This window comes from Notothenia rossii (assembly GCF_949606895.1).
Source record: "Notothenia rossii genome assembly, chromosome: 8".
Classification (NCBI taxonomy): Eukaryota; Metazoa; Chordata; class Actinopteri; order Perciformes; family Nototheniidae; genus Notothenia; species Notothenia rossii.
Genome location: NC_136906.1, coordinates 55,806,606 through 55,823,006, shown reverse-complemented (window position 1 = coordinate 55,823,006; position 16,401 = coordinate 55,806,606). Strand labels below are relative to the sequence as shown.

General features: G+C 40.5%; 1 protein-coding gene across 1 annotated transcript in view; it reads right to left on the bottom strand.

The window, feature by feature from the left end:
- elp3 (elongator acetyltransferase complex subunit 3) overlaps nt 1-16,401 on the bottom strand; it is a 35,581-nt gene that overhangs the window by 13,369 nt on the left and 5,811 nt on the right. The window contains exons 8-9 of the mRNA XM_079641836.1: nt 9,541-9,702; nt 9,263-9,389 (exon numbers count right to left, since the gene is read on the bottom strand). Coding sequence (XP_079497962.1) covers nt 9,263-9,389; nt 9,541-9,702 — 289 coding nt within the window. The remainder of the gene's footprint in view (nt 1-9,262; nt 9,390-9,540; nt 9,703-16,401) is intronic.

Below are 16,401 nucleotides of genomic sequence, written 5' to 3'. Positions count from 1 at the left end.
TATCGGTATCTCATAATCTCGTCACAGCTCATAATCACATGGGGACATGTCCCACAAGGCCCAGCACCTTTACTGGAAGGATAGAAGGGGGGGGGGACGGACATATAACAATGCTTCAATACCAACAAAGGAGACTTTAAGGAATTCTGAACCTGCTACCATGTTTGTGTTGGTTGGTGGAGAGGAACCCTGCTAAAGGAGCCTCCCCCTGGACAAAGGAGCATCTGGATATGGGAGATAAGTAAGAGAGGATCTCGGGCTGGGAGGAAGTTGTAATCGAATTTCATTATCACTACAACCGTGATAGACGAGAGGAGGATGCAAAGCTCTCCTGCCTCGCTCCTGAACTGCTCTGTGATCCAGGCTGACTGTAGGAATTCAGTGGTGCAGGAATGAGGTCCTACTTTCTCTTCCCTCGTCTCAAAGTCAACGTTACTTTTGGGCCAGATGAGCCCCTTATTGCAGACTGACAGTGTTGAAAAGACGAGATGGAAGTGATACAACGTGTAAAAGGTCGGCATGCAGGATTTTAACCTGTGTCCGTCGTAGCGAGACTGAGCCCCGATGACGTTTCTATCAGAGGTGACACTCAATACCGTAGACATGCCCACGGGAGCAATTAGTGGTTAAGTATCTTGCCCAAGGACTCTTCGACATGTTGACCACAGGGGGTTGGATCGAACGGCTTACCCCCTGATTTCATAGCACTATATGATGAACGTATATCTGGTAAGATGCTTGATATAAAGTCAATGGTATGGTAAGCGATTTTCACAACATCAAATCTATCAGTAAATACCCCACTGGTGAATGCAGAAGCTTTTGTGTGTCAAAAACAGCGGTTCAAGAGGCATAATGAGACTTAAGGTCATCACTTAGCGGAGGTGATGTGAAGTCATGCGACCGACTGTAGTTCGTTTGAAACCTAACGTTATAGTTTTACTTCTGGTGATTTCATTTAAGCTTCAAAAATCAACATGTTGAGATTATCCTGCTGAACAAAGCATGTCGGTATCATACATTTGTGTTTGCCACAGATCTTATTTTCTGCAATATTCAAAAACCCAATGGAAAAATCCCATTGCTTTTTGTTGAGGGAGCCCTTGTGATGCTCACTTCTGGGTCGCCCTATAAAAATACGTCATCACTGCACCACTCTTTGCATACAAGACAAAAGGAAGGAAATGCGATTAATAATGTGATCCATGTAAACAGAAAAGAAAATGAAGACATCCCTGCTTCCTAAAGCTGACAACCAGTTTCTGTGCCAAGACGGCCTGAATGCAATTATTATTACCAATTCTTCACGGAGGTTCTTTTATCATCAGACATCCCTCCAATGAAACCTCAGTCGTTATTGCATCATATTTGCAGCATTTGCTTCCCTTTCTTATCAGTTTGGATACTGCATGGAAACAGAACCTGTGAGCTGGAATTTTCCTTCATCTATTCATTCATTATAGTTCCCTTTTTTAATCCTTATAAGGGTCATGGGGCAGCTGGAGTCATAGTGTAGGATGCGCTGAACAATTATGTCTTGAGATAACACATGTTCATCAAGATTCTCTTGTGGGATTAAAGCGCCTTTAAAATTAGTTTTGGTTTGTAGAAACACGAGGGCAATTCACTGAACTGTCTTTAGGTTAAACATTTTTTAACTAGCACATCCAGATCCTCCCAACCGGTTTTACACTGACCGAAAATAGCCTTTGTTTCCACATTGCATTTTGAAAAACATGTTAATTGTGCAAGTCTTAAATGAAACCTGCAACAGCTAAATGTTGTGGGTCACTTGGGGGAACTCCAACATGCCGTTTGGCTAATGTGTTAGCAAACAGTGGCTTATTTAAACATTAAGCAGACAGAATGCCATTAGCATTCATTCAGTCATGTTTCTGGTGATTGGATGAGAGAAATATCTGGGTCATTAGCTGCTCAATGCTCCATTCTCTTTAACATCTAGTCTCTAACTGTGTTTGTCTGTTGTTTGGTGCTAAGCAGGAAGTGTAGTAGTGTAATGAGTATTAGGTTTATCAGGGCTCAAAAATGGTTTGAGTGAACAAAACAATAAAGTGGCTGGCCATCAAACCAACACAATGAGCTGAAATCAGCTGATGATGCTCTGTGGGCCAATCTCATTAACAGGGGCAATATGGAATTAAAAGTATGGAGACATTACCCAGTAGACACAAAATACTAATATGAAGCTGAGCATAATAGGGCCCTTTACTATGACCAGGGTTGGGAGGGTTACTTTGTAAATGTAATCAGTTACTGATTACTGAATACATGGCTATGAAAGTAATCCAAGTACAGTTACAGTTACGTTTCTTAAAAAAGTAATCAGATTGCTTTTAGATTACTTTTGGATTACTTTCTTTTTCCATCACAGATGGTATGTTTTGGTGAACAGGAGACACAAAAAGCAAAAGGAAACTGAAAGTGTTTTTACTGTTTTAATCGCTTATCAAGAGCACAACTGAAACATAACATCTGAAACGATGCAACAACATAATAAACTTTTTGGGGATGCAGATTGGGATGTGAGGAGTGAGGGACACGGCTTAGAACGGGCGTGTCGCCTTCTGTCCTGCCAGTGTTGGCAAGACATTAATTAAAATGTCGAACTCTGACTTCATTTTAAGGACATGTCGGCCAGGGGTGTAGAGCTATATTTGTTTAAGCACTGGATCGGCAAAACAGGAGACTCTGTGCACCAGTCTGCCTTGATCTATGAATTAATGTCCGTGATACTCACAGTATCATGCTGCCCAAAGCTGCTTTATAGAAGGAAAACCTCCTTCACTTCATGAAATCTCTGCAGCACCAGGAGGCTGCGGGAGGGTTAACTCAGCCTCTGAGAAGACGAGCGTGCAGTGCCTTTCACGCACCGGCACCGCCTTTCACGCACCGCCTTCGCTGTGTTTACCTTCAAAATCATAAGGCTAAAGGGAGACCGCAGGCTGATGTGTTTTAACCACGCACACCTTTACACACACACGACTTAAACTCAGACTTTTGTTCCTCCATGTTTCGTTGTTATTGTTTCACTGAGCGGCCCCGCCCCTTTTTTTTCAAACGCTCCCTTTTTTGGTCCATCTGCGGCGGTAAAAGTTTTTGTGCACTGTGATGATTCGGCTGTAGCTTTTAATAATGAATATTAAATGTTGTGAGGAAATCTTTCCACCAATAATTCCAATGAGTAATCCAAAATGTATTCACTTCAGGTTTACGAAAGTAACTGTAATCAGATTACTTGTTTTTCAAATGTAACGCGAGCTGAATACAGTTACTTGATTTTTGTATTCTGATTACGTAACGCTGTTACATGTATTCCGTTACAACCCAACCCTGACTATGACATGTCTTTTGATCCTAACTGGCAGGGAAAATGCTTCTTTGTGGCCTTGGCCATGTGAAGCAGCCATTTATCAAAGCATAATCAAAAGAGAGGCCTATGATTGATCAGTTTACCTGGGAAGAGATAATCCATTTATAAGTAAACACAACACATCTTCAATATCTCACCTGGTTAAGCTTGGTGGTGTTGGTTTGGTTATCAAAATAAATACCAAAGCCAAAAATTGAATTTGGTCCGCTCAATTGTTTATACTTGCACATATTTTTGGCATACAAAAACTATTCTGATTTATAAATGAAAACGCTTCATTCATCTCTACCTCATGTTTCCCATTTCTCTGATATTTTCAACTACTTCCTTTATTTATTTTTTGCTGCATTCTGTGTTAACATGTAGCAGTGAAGTCTAGGAAAAATCCAGATGCTTAGTTTGGATCCTGGAGTGAAGATGTTTAGGAAACTGCATATTTCCCCCCCACTCACTACCACGGAGCGTGTCATGGAAGATTAGATATGATGAGGAAGAGCAAAGGGGGAGCCACGCACGAGGTGTATGATACGAAAGTTTCAGTGCGATAAGAGAGGAGGAGGCAGAGACGCAGAGAGGGTGACGCTGGGATTGGAAGAGGATGGAGAGGAGAGAGAGGAGATAGATGAAGCGACGGAGACTCTGACAGGAGGGGAAGAGAAAGTATTGAGCGCAAAGTTGCGACCGGAGAGGAGAGGGAAGAAAAGATAAAGTGAAAGATAATGGAGACAAGAGAAAAGCATGAGCAAGACAAGGAGACGGGAGAGAAAAAAGACAGCATTGACAAAGTAAGAAATGAAGTCTAGGGAGTGGACAGAAAAAGTGACAGAGGAAATGTAACAGGAAAGCAAAGAAAGGAACTCTGAAGAACACATTTAATATGCTTCCTCTCACTGTGCCGACCTGCTGCTGCCCAGCGTATTACCATCAAACACACATTCACACAGAAGTGGTTCAGTAAACACCCACACACACACTTAGAGGTAATATAACAAATCAGTGGGAAGACACACACTCTCTTCTAAATCTTCTCCTGTGAGGATCTCTTGATGCTCAGAAGATTGGAAGTGTCCTGAATGCCTTTATCGCTATACAGTAAATTCTCATTTCCCTCCGTCAGCACCAACAACAACACGGAAATCACCTCTAAAAATAGTGGCTTGTTTTCACACAACTCTTAATACCTCCAGCATCCAATCTTTAAAAATAAAATAAAATCAATAACACATGGTTCAAGTTCTTCTTTCCATCATTAATAAACTACAAAACTGCTACTTCACAGATGACATCAGGACACGATAGTGTCTCTGCTAGGATTAAACCTATAATGCCTTCATTGTGTCCTTTCCTGTGATCAGTCATCACCTATAGTATAATGTGGCTAATATCACCTGAACGGTAAAACTGCCCATATAAGTTAAGAGTAGATCAGCATGTACATGGGCCGATGCTTTTCTGGTTATTACCCGTCCCCATGTGTGTTATGTAGCTTTTTCTGCATGTAAACGGTCTGCAGAGTCACAAACCCTCAAAGTACACCCTGTAGCGAGTAGAACTCTAACACAGAAAGACCTGTCTATGCTGCCCCAGAACGCCTCGTTGGAGATTTTCTTTTTCCATTGTTTTCTTCTTGGGTATAGTGACGTATTTGGGTATAGTTACATTACGTCCACGGAGCCGTTACTTTCTCACACACACAGGCTGTGAGTCTGTGTCTGAGCACACACACAGACTCACAGCCAGGCTGCGGGTGTGTGTGTGTGCTCGGGCTGGTTTTGCTGTGTCTCGCTGTCTGGCAGACGGCCACTGGGCTGATAGGGAGGGGGGGGCAGGAGCTCCAACAAGCCGTGTAGGACAGAGAGTGAATACACATACTATACAGAGATGCTGTATGAGAAACCAATGTGAGTTTGGAACATTGCACAATATAAATCTATTCTAGTATACCTCAACAATGGAATTATCATCAGTAGAAATGGCCATGACATGGGACCTTTAAACTCAAAGCACTGCCTTTTTAAGCTTAACGGCCCCTACACACGGCGGCGTGCGTTGCCGCTTCAACGCTTCTGCCCATTCACTTTGAATGGGGTGACGTCACGATTCGCCAAACTGCATTGTGGTAGCAAAGCGTAGTTTCTCTCGCGGTGCTCGCTGCAAAAGTAGAGCAATGTTCTACTTTTGACGTCTCGATGGAGGCGTCAGCCAATCGAATCATATGCCAGTCCAAGCTTTAGCCAATCAAACTGCGTGCTTGTGTGTCTGGGGCGGGAGATTCATGTGATTGGTTGTTGGTCGAGTTTCAGCCCCCCCCCGCCGGCAAGCGACAACGCACGCTGCCGTGTTTAGGGGCCGTAAGTGCTAGTAATACAGTCTGACTCTACACAGCAATACATAGCCAGGCTAGCTGTTTCCCTCTGCTTCCAGTCTTTATGCTAGGCTATGCTAAGCTAACCATCTCCTGGCTTTATCTTCAGACTTAACACACAAATATGAGAATGAATGTCCTTATCTAACTTCCAGCAAGAAAGTGTATTTCGTGAAATGTCACACACTACTCTTTTATCTTTTTCCAAACCAGTACTTAGTAATGTTATCATTTTCTAAAAGCTCAGTGTTCCACACAAAGAATTCTACTATTCAAGCATTAGTTGTTTAGTGTTTTACCTTTGGACTTCAAGTCTTTATGTTTCGGTACGCTAGGCTAAGCTAACACACAAACAGGAGAGTGGAATTCATTTTCTTACCTAACTTCCAGCAAAAAAAGTGTATTTCCGAAAATGTCACCTACTAGTCTTTTAACATTTAGTAATTTTATAATTTTCCAAAAGCTCAGTTTTCCTTATCCACAAGATAGATATATCTATTTTGGAAATCTAGCCACCTGAGTGTAGACCCTTATGTTTCATCACTTTTTTGGTGTTTTACTACCTTTCAGAGGAAACTCAAGGTGTTGAACTTGTTCACCTCTGCAGAGTGCCAACCCCTATGAATCACCACACTGTCAGAAATGAGAGAAATCCATTTCAAAACGAAGAAACAGTTCATCAAATGATCATCTGAGACAATGAGTGACATATTTCAGGAAGAAGGTGCGTCAGAGTCTCACCTCTACCAATTAGTACATTCTTATCTCCCCCTCATTGTGTTGTTAATCACTTGATTTCTGTTGTATCAATGTAAAAATCAAGCCAAATGAGCAGTTACTGTGCAAAGCCTCAAACCGTGTCTTCATTTACACCCGACAGTCAGACGTGTTGGGAATGAGCATTGTCTGATTCTGCACCTTTCCATTATAGCTGTGTTTCCAATCAGAGCTGTGAGCCTGCTGTTGAGAGACATCTGACACAATCTTCTTTTGAGTCACATCACAGTTGTGACTGTGAGTTGAATGTCACAGATTTAATATTGCTATTTTTAAGGTGCTACAAGTAGGACTTACCTGTCACTACCACTGTGAAATGAGTAATGACGCACCCTGATGCCAAGCAAAGGAGGAAGATATGATGGCTAATGTCACAAACAATAAACTTCATGATTAGCTTGGTATCATTTTAAGTATTTTTTGAGTTTTGACTCATTTGGATTCATGTTTGTCAACTGAAACTCAAAAAAGTTAGATTATTTCCTGTAAATGATACAGAAGAAGTATTTTACAATATAAAATGGACCATGAGTTCCAGCTCAAATCAACATTTTATTCTAAAGGAGATGCAAATTGGATGCCAAAACGGAGTGAAATATAGATAATATTTGCTATGCAGTGGCCTTTTGCTGCATATCATACCCTTCTCCCTATCGCCCAAAATCTTTCATGTGTGTCTATACTATTAAACTGTCCAAGAAAGATAACGTTAAAAAAACTAAAACATTGTGCTCGACAGCAGTAGCTCTCAGTTATATAAAAAGAAAAACTACAATATAGACATTGATGCATTTTGGCGCCACTTTCACTGACAATTCTCTCCCCATATGATGGCTCCATTAATATAAGGAACTTACACACTATAACTGCTCATAAACCAGGGCTATCCGAAATGATTTAAGGCTGAAGACAATGGTTTAAGAATATTTAACATACAAATATTACAGCAAGGGCTAGATGCATGTAAATGTATTACTAAAACTCTGTGCATGACATAAAGACAGAAATATATGTAACCATTATTTTCCCCTTGATATGTAAAGCACGTGAGCCTCATCTGATCTCCCACAGTTAGCCATCAATGTAATAAGATGCTCTTACAATCAACTGGTGAGAGTGAAATCACATTTTGTTGATAATATGAGAAAAACAATTATGCATCCTGCTGTCATTACCATCCAGTAATGAAATTATACTGTGGAACACATTTTATGCAATATTGCCCTCAATCCCCTAAAACCAAATCACTCTGGGAAGTTGGTCAGTGTAACAGCGTAACCCAATGCTATGCACATCTGTCTTATGGTGTATCGCCCATTACTGGTATAACACACCGTCTTTTGGTTTCACATTCAAAAGGTATTCCTGAAGGTATATTTATCCCAGGATAACTGCTTAACTGCTGTGCTCGGATATCATTAAACTAGATCTCACTTATGGTGCTCAAAATGCCAAGACAAAATATTTAAAAACTGAACAGCAATACATCATTATGGAAATCATGACCTGGTTACCCAAGATGATCCACAGAGCTTTCAGTGAGCCATTTTATGTAGGAACTATTTTCTTTCAAATCAATGATTTTGGCATCATAAGCGTATTTCGATTATATATCAATCAAAGGCAAAAAACGGATCTAAATGAATAAACACTACAGGTAAGAGGGAAATTATGTGTTTTTAGATTTTGGGGTGCACATTACACAGATTGTGTCCCATTAAGTACAACAATAAATCAGCAGCTTTTGCTCAGCATTAGGGTAAGCGTTATGATAATTGGTCATCTACCAATCAGAAGGACAGAGGTTTAATCCCCAGGACTTGCAGTTAACACTTTTTTTGGTCAAGATACTTTATCGATTTTAACATTTGGATTGTCTATGTTGTCAATGTATTATTTTTTCAATCTATACACACACAATAACTATTGCATCCATCCTGGGAGTTTTCTTCCATTTTGACCCATTCATTGTTTGTTTTCTCAGGAGTTTTTCCTTGTAGACTGCGGGGGTCTAAGGAAAGAGGGTGTTGTATGCTGTACACCAGGGCTACTCAATTGGCAGCCCGCGGGCCAAATCCGGCCCCTGGGTGATATTTACTGGCCCTTTCACTATAATGTTAACAAATAATCTAATTTTCTTTTTGGGCCAGAGTGCCTTTGTTCCAGAGAGGGTGTTAAATTGAGAGATAGAGGGGAGGACATTGCCTGAAAACTTTGGCGGGCTCGGGTTTCGAACCCACCTACTGGCAACTGTAGTGACAACTCCTGTCATTTATTGCACCTCTGCTTGACTGATTAGTTAATTTCACCTAAATTAAATCACATTAAATGATGTTGATGGTTAAATCAGCTTCACATGTAGGCCTACTGAGTTCTGAACTTGCCATTTAGGTCTATAAAGGGGCTATGTTGTTTGATTTAATCAAACACAATATATGCACTCCACTATGCTGTTGTAGTATTTACTGTATCTGAAGCCCCTTGCTTTGGATCATCAACCGTCCCCCATTCCAAACTAATTGAATAGCCCTGCTGTACATACTCTAAAGCCCCCTGTGACAATTGTGTCATTTGTTATATTGGGCTATATAATTACAATTTCATTTATTGATTGATCGTAAGTTGCTCCCGTAGGCATGTAGCCATCTACAGTATTGAAGTGTTTGTATGTTGCTTTGGATGAAAGCGTCCGCTTAATGTCAGGTAATGTAATAATTATGAGTGCTTACTATGAACTGCTCCACGTCCCTCTCCATGCCCACGTTAGGCAGATCCGGCATCATGTGGGCGACCACTTTGAAGCCAGCGTCCTTTGAAAGCTGGAAGGACTCGCATACAGCTCGCACCGTGTGGCCTCTGGAAGAAACACATGTACAAAAGGGGAAATATAAAGCCTGAAGGTGGAAGGGAAAGTCAATTATCCTTTACAAACACCATCAGACCAGCTGCCATAACGTCATGTCTGCTTTCTTATCTCCATCTGTTCATTCCCCTCAAACCTCCTCACCTGTTGGTGTCTCGGGCCACGTCTTCATACACACTCTGCACTCCTATCTCCAGCCGGGTGCAGCCGTAGTTCAGCATGTCGCTGAGGTGTCGCTTCAGGCAGTAGTCAGGCCGTGTCTCGATGGTGATTCCCACACACTTTGTGTTACTGCGCTCCGAGTATCTGCAGGAGAAAGCAAACCGTCATTTCAGTTTTCTATTATAAAATGATAGAATTCGTACTGCCCTACAAGTCCCTGCAGGAAACAATCTGTCACACATTTCTACTATATCTGCTTGTAATACAATATCATTTGTAATTTTTACATTGAATGGGTGAGGAACATTTGAATAAAAACACAGAAACAGTTCAAATGCATTAGTTTCCAACAAATTCAATAATAATTTGGATGAGGTATACAGACAAGGTCCAATAAATCTAAATGAATTGAAGCAGCAGAGCGCATTTGAAAATAATAATGAACATAGCCTTTTTATGAGTCATCTCATTTCAGCGTTCATTGGTAAAGACCTCTAACATTTCGGAAAAATAACTAAGAATTTAATGGAAGATGCATTTAAAGAGCTTAGAAAAACATAAAAAGATCAAGGTAGGAATTTAACTATCTCATTAACTGGGCCTGATAATAATAAAACACCAGAAAGCAAAAAACTAAACTAAAAAAGTACACAGTAAAATGTCCTATATCATATTATTTTACATTACCTTCAAAGAGAAACCTGAAACTAAAGTCTGTTTTTTTATTTATCCTAGGAATACACAATATTGGATATATATATATAAAAGAAAAAATAACATACTGTTATGACCTCTATATTTACAGTCTATGGTTAGGACCCTAGAAAAGGTAGATATTGCTTTTTTTGAGACCTTAAGGTATATTTTCAAGGTGAATAAGGTCAAATCCAAGTCAGATTTCAGGTGTAGAATCCCTGAGATTACATGGCAATATGATATACTTCCTGCTTTGATATTTTTACCATATTTTAAATCTGACTCTTTAGCCTAACTGACTCCGCTGGAGTGTTCCATATGCTGGGATCATTAAGCAGCATCAATTTACTTGCTGTGCACAGCTCATTATCCAGACTCTAACCTCACATTAAAGGACACACTAATGCAACAAATGAAATAAGAGGGATGGGAAGACAAATGTGTGTAATGAAAATGTGAAACGAGACATTAATGGGTGTTTACTTTGTGACAAAACAAGCTAAATACTTACACTGTTCAGTCATTTAGAAAACATGACTCATAGGGGGTGTAGATTATTGCATCTGATAACATTTGAAGTCATAATTTTCACTTTATTTACAGGTTAGTATTAAAGGTGGGGTGGGTAATTTTGGAGAAACCAGCTCGAGTGCACTAGAATTTGAAAATACACAGCCGGAAAAAATCTGCCACTTCCTTACAGAGCCCCTCCTCCAACACACACAAATGCGCACATGACCAATGAGGGCACGAGATAAGTTTGTGCACAGATGGAAGGCTGACAGGCAGGTAGGCCATCCAGTTATTTTAGCCGGGCCGGCTAAAATGATTGGTCGTGCTTTTTAAAGTACCATGGCTTCCACAGATGACATTTATTTATGGATTTTTTGTCAAAGCACTTAAGATATTCAAAGCTATCGGGATGTTTAGAGCATTCCATGGAATATAACAAAAAAGTGTATCTCGAGCCGGTTTCTCAAACTTACTTACCCCACCTTTAATATCTATTTGTCAATTAATGTTGGTATAATGAATATTTTTCAACAAGCATTTTATTGGATATTAACAGCCCAATGAAAAAGCTAAATATACTTTAATATCAGTTTATTGCAATTAATATCCTTTTTGCGTAATTCCAACACTTCACTCATAAGTTCTTCATATAGAAGAACTGAACTTCCCCTAAGGGATATTACAGTCAGTCTTAATCTTAATATAGTGAAGCCCTAACACACATTATGGATAAGAGTCCTACTGTAACTGATGGTATTTATATTCTCCGATATAAAATATTGAATCAGTGTTTATACATTTCTTTTTATGACAATATGTCTTCGCCTTGAGTTTACCGGAGGCCAGATGAAGTGATTGCTTCAATTATCAACCCACACATATATGCTTTCCACTGAGCTTGTGATATTATTGTAAAAAGCATACTTTCCGATGATCAGATAATAATACAATACAGCAGTCACCAGCTGCGCAACATGAGTCATCATCAAACTCCCTCTGCATCTCTCCACAAGTCAACTCCCTAATTCCCTCTTACAAAACAATGTGCACTGTATGACCATCAAACCATTCTCCAATATATATTGTAATTATATAATATATTTTCCTGGTTGTAAAAGGCTGCAGATGACAATTTTTAAGAATTTACCAGATTATTCTTGCAGTTCCAAATATTTGCCTTTAACTATTTGGTAATGATATCCACAATATTCATTATTTATTAAAATGTCCATTATGTAAAAATGTTCCTAAAGCGTCAATGGTCAAACCCACAATATCGTCACAAAATCTAAAAGCTATATAATAGTTGGTCGAAATCCCTCCAGCCTTAAATAATAGGATGCCATTCTTAACCTAGAAACAGAACCTCAGACAGCAAGTCTGACGGAAGAAGCAATACAGAAGTACAGTGGGGCAAAAAAGTATTTAGTCAGCCACCAATTGTGCAAGTTCTCCCACTTAAAAAGATGAGAGGCCTTTAATTTTCATCCTAGGTATACCTCAACTATGAGAGACAAAAGGAGAAAAAAAAATCCAGAAAATCACATTGTCTAATTTTTAAAGAATTTATTTGCAAATTATGGTGTAAAATAAGTATTTGGTCAATAACAAAAGTTAATCTCAATACTTTGTTATATACACTTTGTTGGCAATGACAGAGGTCAAACGTTTTCTGTAAGTCTTCACAAGGTTTTCACACACTGTTGCTGGTATTTTGGCCCATTCCTCCATGCAGATCTCCTCTAGAGCAGTGATGTTTTGGGGCTGTCGCTAGGCAACACAGACTTTCAACTCCCTCCAAAGATTTTCTATGGGGTTGAGATCTGGAGACTGGCTAGGCCACTCCAGGACCTTGAAATGCTTCTTACGAAGCCACTCCTTCGTTGCCCGGGCGGTGTGTTTGGGATCATTGTCATGCTGAAAGACCCAGCCACGTTTCATCTTAAATGCCCTTGCTGATGGAAGGAGGTTGTCACTCAAAATCTTACGATACATGGCCCCATTCATTCTTTCCTTTACACGGATCAGTCGTCCTGGTTCCTTTTGCAGAAAAACAGCCCCAAAGCATGATGTTTCCACCCCCATGTTTCACAGTAGGTATGGTGTTCTTTGGATGCAACTCATCATTCTTTCTCCTCCAAACACGTCTAGTTGAGTTTTTACCAAAAAGTTCTATTTTGGTTTCATCTGACCATATGACATTCTCCCAATCCTCTTCTGGATCATCTAAATGCTCTTGCAAACTTCAGATGGGCCTGGACATGTACTGGCTTAAGCAGGGGGACACGTCTGGCACTGCAGGATTTGAGTCCCTGGCGGCGTAGTGTGTTACTGATGGTAGCCTTTGTTACTTTGGTCCCAGCTCTCTGCAGGTCATTGACTAGGTCCCCCCGTATGGTTCTGGGATTTTTGCTCACCGTTCTTGTGTTCATTTTGACCCCACGGGGTGAGATCTTGCGTGGAGCCCCAGATCGAGGGAGATTATCAGTGGTCTTGTAAGTCTTCCATTTTCTAATAATTGCTCCCACAGTTGATTTCTTCACACCAAGCTGCTTACCTACTGCAGATTCAGTCTTCCCAGCCTGGTGCACGTCTACAATTTTGTTTCTGGTGTCCTTTGACAGCTCTTTGGTCTTGGCCATAGTGGAGTTTGGAGTGTGACTGTTTGAGGTTGTGGACAGCTGTCTTTTATACTGATAACGAGTTCAAACAAGTGCCATTAATACAGTTGACAAGTGGAGGACAGAGGAGGCTCTTAAAGAAGAAGTTACATGTCTGTGAGAGCCATAAATCTTGTTTGTTTGTAGGTGACCAAATACTTATTTTCCACCATCATTTGCAAATAAAGTCTTTAAAATCAGACAATGTGATTTTCTGGATTTCTTTTTCTCATTTTGTCTCTCATAGTAGAGGTATACCTACGATGAAAATTACAGGCCTCTCATCTTTTTAAGTGGGAGAACTTGCACAATTGGTGGCTGACTAAATACTTTTTTGCCCCACTGTAAATAAAGCAGCCAGATGTGGAAAAGTGAGTATACATTTGAAAACACATTCATAGAGAATACAAACACATGGGAAAAAAGAAAGAAAAAAAAAAATCAATCAATCCTTCAGGATTCTGAAACGATTATATACTTTAGAGAGGTACTTTTTTAAATGTTATCTTTCTTTTAGTGTGCCTATCTGCCAAGATGGGTCAGTGGTTTGGTCTCATAACCTGCAGTAAAAAATATATGTAATAGAATCTAATAGAATCAATAAAGCAGTATAAGGAGCAGCCAGATGTAGAAAGTGAGGCAAAACCTTCCCTGGTCTTTCTTTCAATGTAATCTCAAGAGCTTCATCTGGCCCGACTCCTCTGCTGCTTTAAACTTATTTGAGTCACTGATCGAAATGCCCAAAACAACACAAGGCAGGGAGCAGACTGTCAGACTGTCCCCCCCCAGCTGCTCCAATGACCATTAGCTCCCCTCATGCCAGCGCATATTCCTTCTGGTTCTGTATCTGCTGGAAATAAATGTCCATCTTTTACGGTCTGCTGGCTGATTTACACCAATTACACAACTTTATGCTCCAGAGAGGACGATCAGAGTATGAGATGAATCAATAAAAAGTCTATTATCTCAGGCGAATATTTCAGAGTATCTTGCTGCTGCGATCAGATCGGGCGCCGGGTGAGCAGCATGGTGACAAACATGATGCTCGGCCTACACACACACACACACACACACACACACACACACACACACACACACACACACACACACACACACACACACACACACACACACACACACACACACACACACACACACACACACACACACACACACACACACACACACACACACACACACACACACACACACACACACACACACACACACACACACACACACACACACACACACACACACACACACACACTGTCCCTAACCAAGTCCCCTCCTTCACAAACTGAGCCTCCACAATTACCACAATCAGAGCATCTTAACGAAGATAGGCAAACACACACACAGGAGGAAACACACAAACTTTTCTCTCGGGGTCTTATCGGACTCTAGGGAATTAAATAGCCCCCGCTGACAAACAAACAGCTCTGTGAAAAAGCCATTATTTGGTCAAATGGTCTGTATGACGTCTTCAACAAATGGCTATTTCTACTTTGACTTTGAAGCGTCTCCAAAAAGATGCGACTCATCCATACTAAGAAGGCGGAAAGCTAAAATCTTTCCAAAGCAGGCCAAACTCGGAAAGTGAGAAATAAGAGGAAAGGAATTATAGAGAGCAGCAGGCGCGTCGCCTGGGTTTTTTCTGTAGCCCCGGACAATTCTCCCTCAATAATATAATACATTAACCGTGCTTTACCTGAACCTCATCATGACACTAGAGAGGACGGCAGGATTGTAATTTCCCGTGTTCAGTGAATGCAACAGAGGCAAGACACCAGACCAATCACCAGAGAGTTGCATGAAAATAAACGTGTCTTATTGGCTAACCTGTACCTATCCTGTGACAATGTTTAAACTGTCAGTCGGACTCTGAGTTTTTGAAGATGGACAAAGGAAAACTTTTCTTAAAAAAGACGACAATTCTCAAGTGGTGGCTCACACAGCAACCCCAGAGCCACCAGTTGCGCCAGGTAAACAAGGTATGTAAATGTCAGTAAACGTCCAAGTTATGCGAACATGTAAGCAAAGCATAAATTACAGCTACGTTGTTGACGTTACTTTGAATCGCGGGGGTAAGCTAAACCGTTAGCAAGTAGCTATAGCTAGCCAGAGATATTAAATCAACACTTTGTCATACAATCTAAATGTAATGTTTTTTAGCGTTATCTGGTGATTTAAAAAAATTCTCTGGAAAATGTTGACTTACTGTCAGTGTTCGACATGAAGCTAGAAGCTACCTTACATTACACAGTCACAGGGGAGTGATTTGTAAAATATCCATAAAGAAAAAGTAAATCTCTTTACAGTTCTGTTTCATATGGGTGTTGAAAGATGTATCCATAGATCTCTTAACTTTTCTCTCAAAGTGCACCAGATTGATGCTTTTAACTTCAATATTTAAAAACAAATCTTCCCGGGGGAGCATGCCCCCGGACCCCCCTAGAGGAGGTTAGGTCCGCCACCCACCTATACAAAAAATAGCATTTTAGCCCTGCTTACACCCATATGACGTGAGCTGATTATCGAGCCTCCATTGTAACAGTCGCAGATGCACTGTGTATGTGCGTGTGGGGAGTGTTGCAGTAGACATTTCCACTGTAGCGCCCGGTACCTTAATGTACCTTAATGTACCTTAATGAACTGTGGGCTAAGCCCCGAATGTTTCCAGGTCCAGGAAACGCCCCTGGAGAGCAGCCTCACCTATTTTCCATCTGGATCGTGAATGGGTTCATTCTACAGCTCAATATGTGGAGATTGTCCTCATATGTTAGCTTCCTGAAAGGTTCTTGTAGTTTAGTTGTGGTGCGTTTAATGGACAGAAGGTTAGGGTCATGTGGATGTAAACACATTAAGGTGTGAATGCTCATATAACAGTGATGCAATACTTCCCATGTTATAAACTCTTTTTTTTGTTTACAATTCTAATAAAGAAAACAGTCAAATAAATATATTTGCGAGT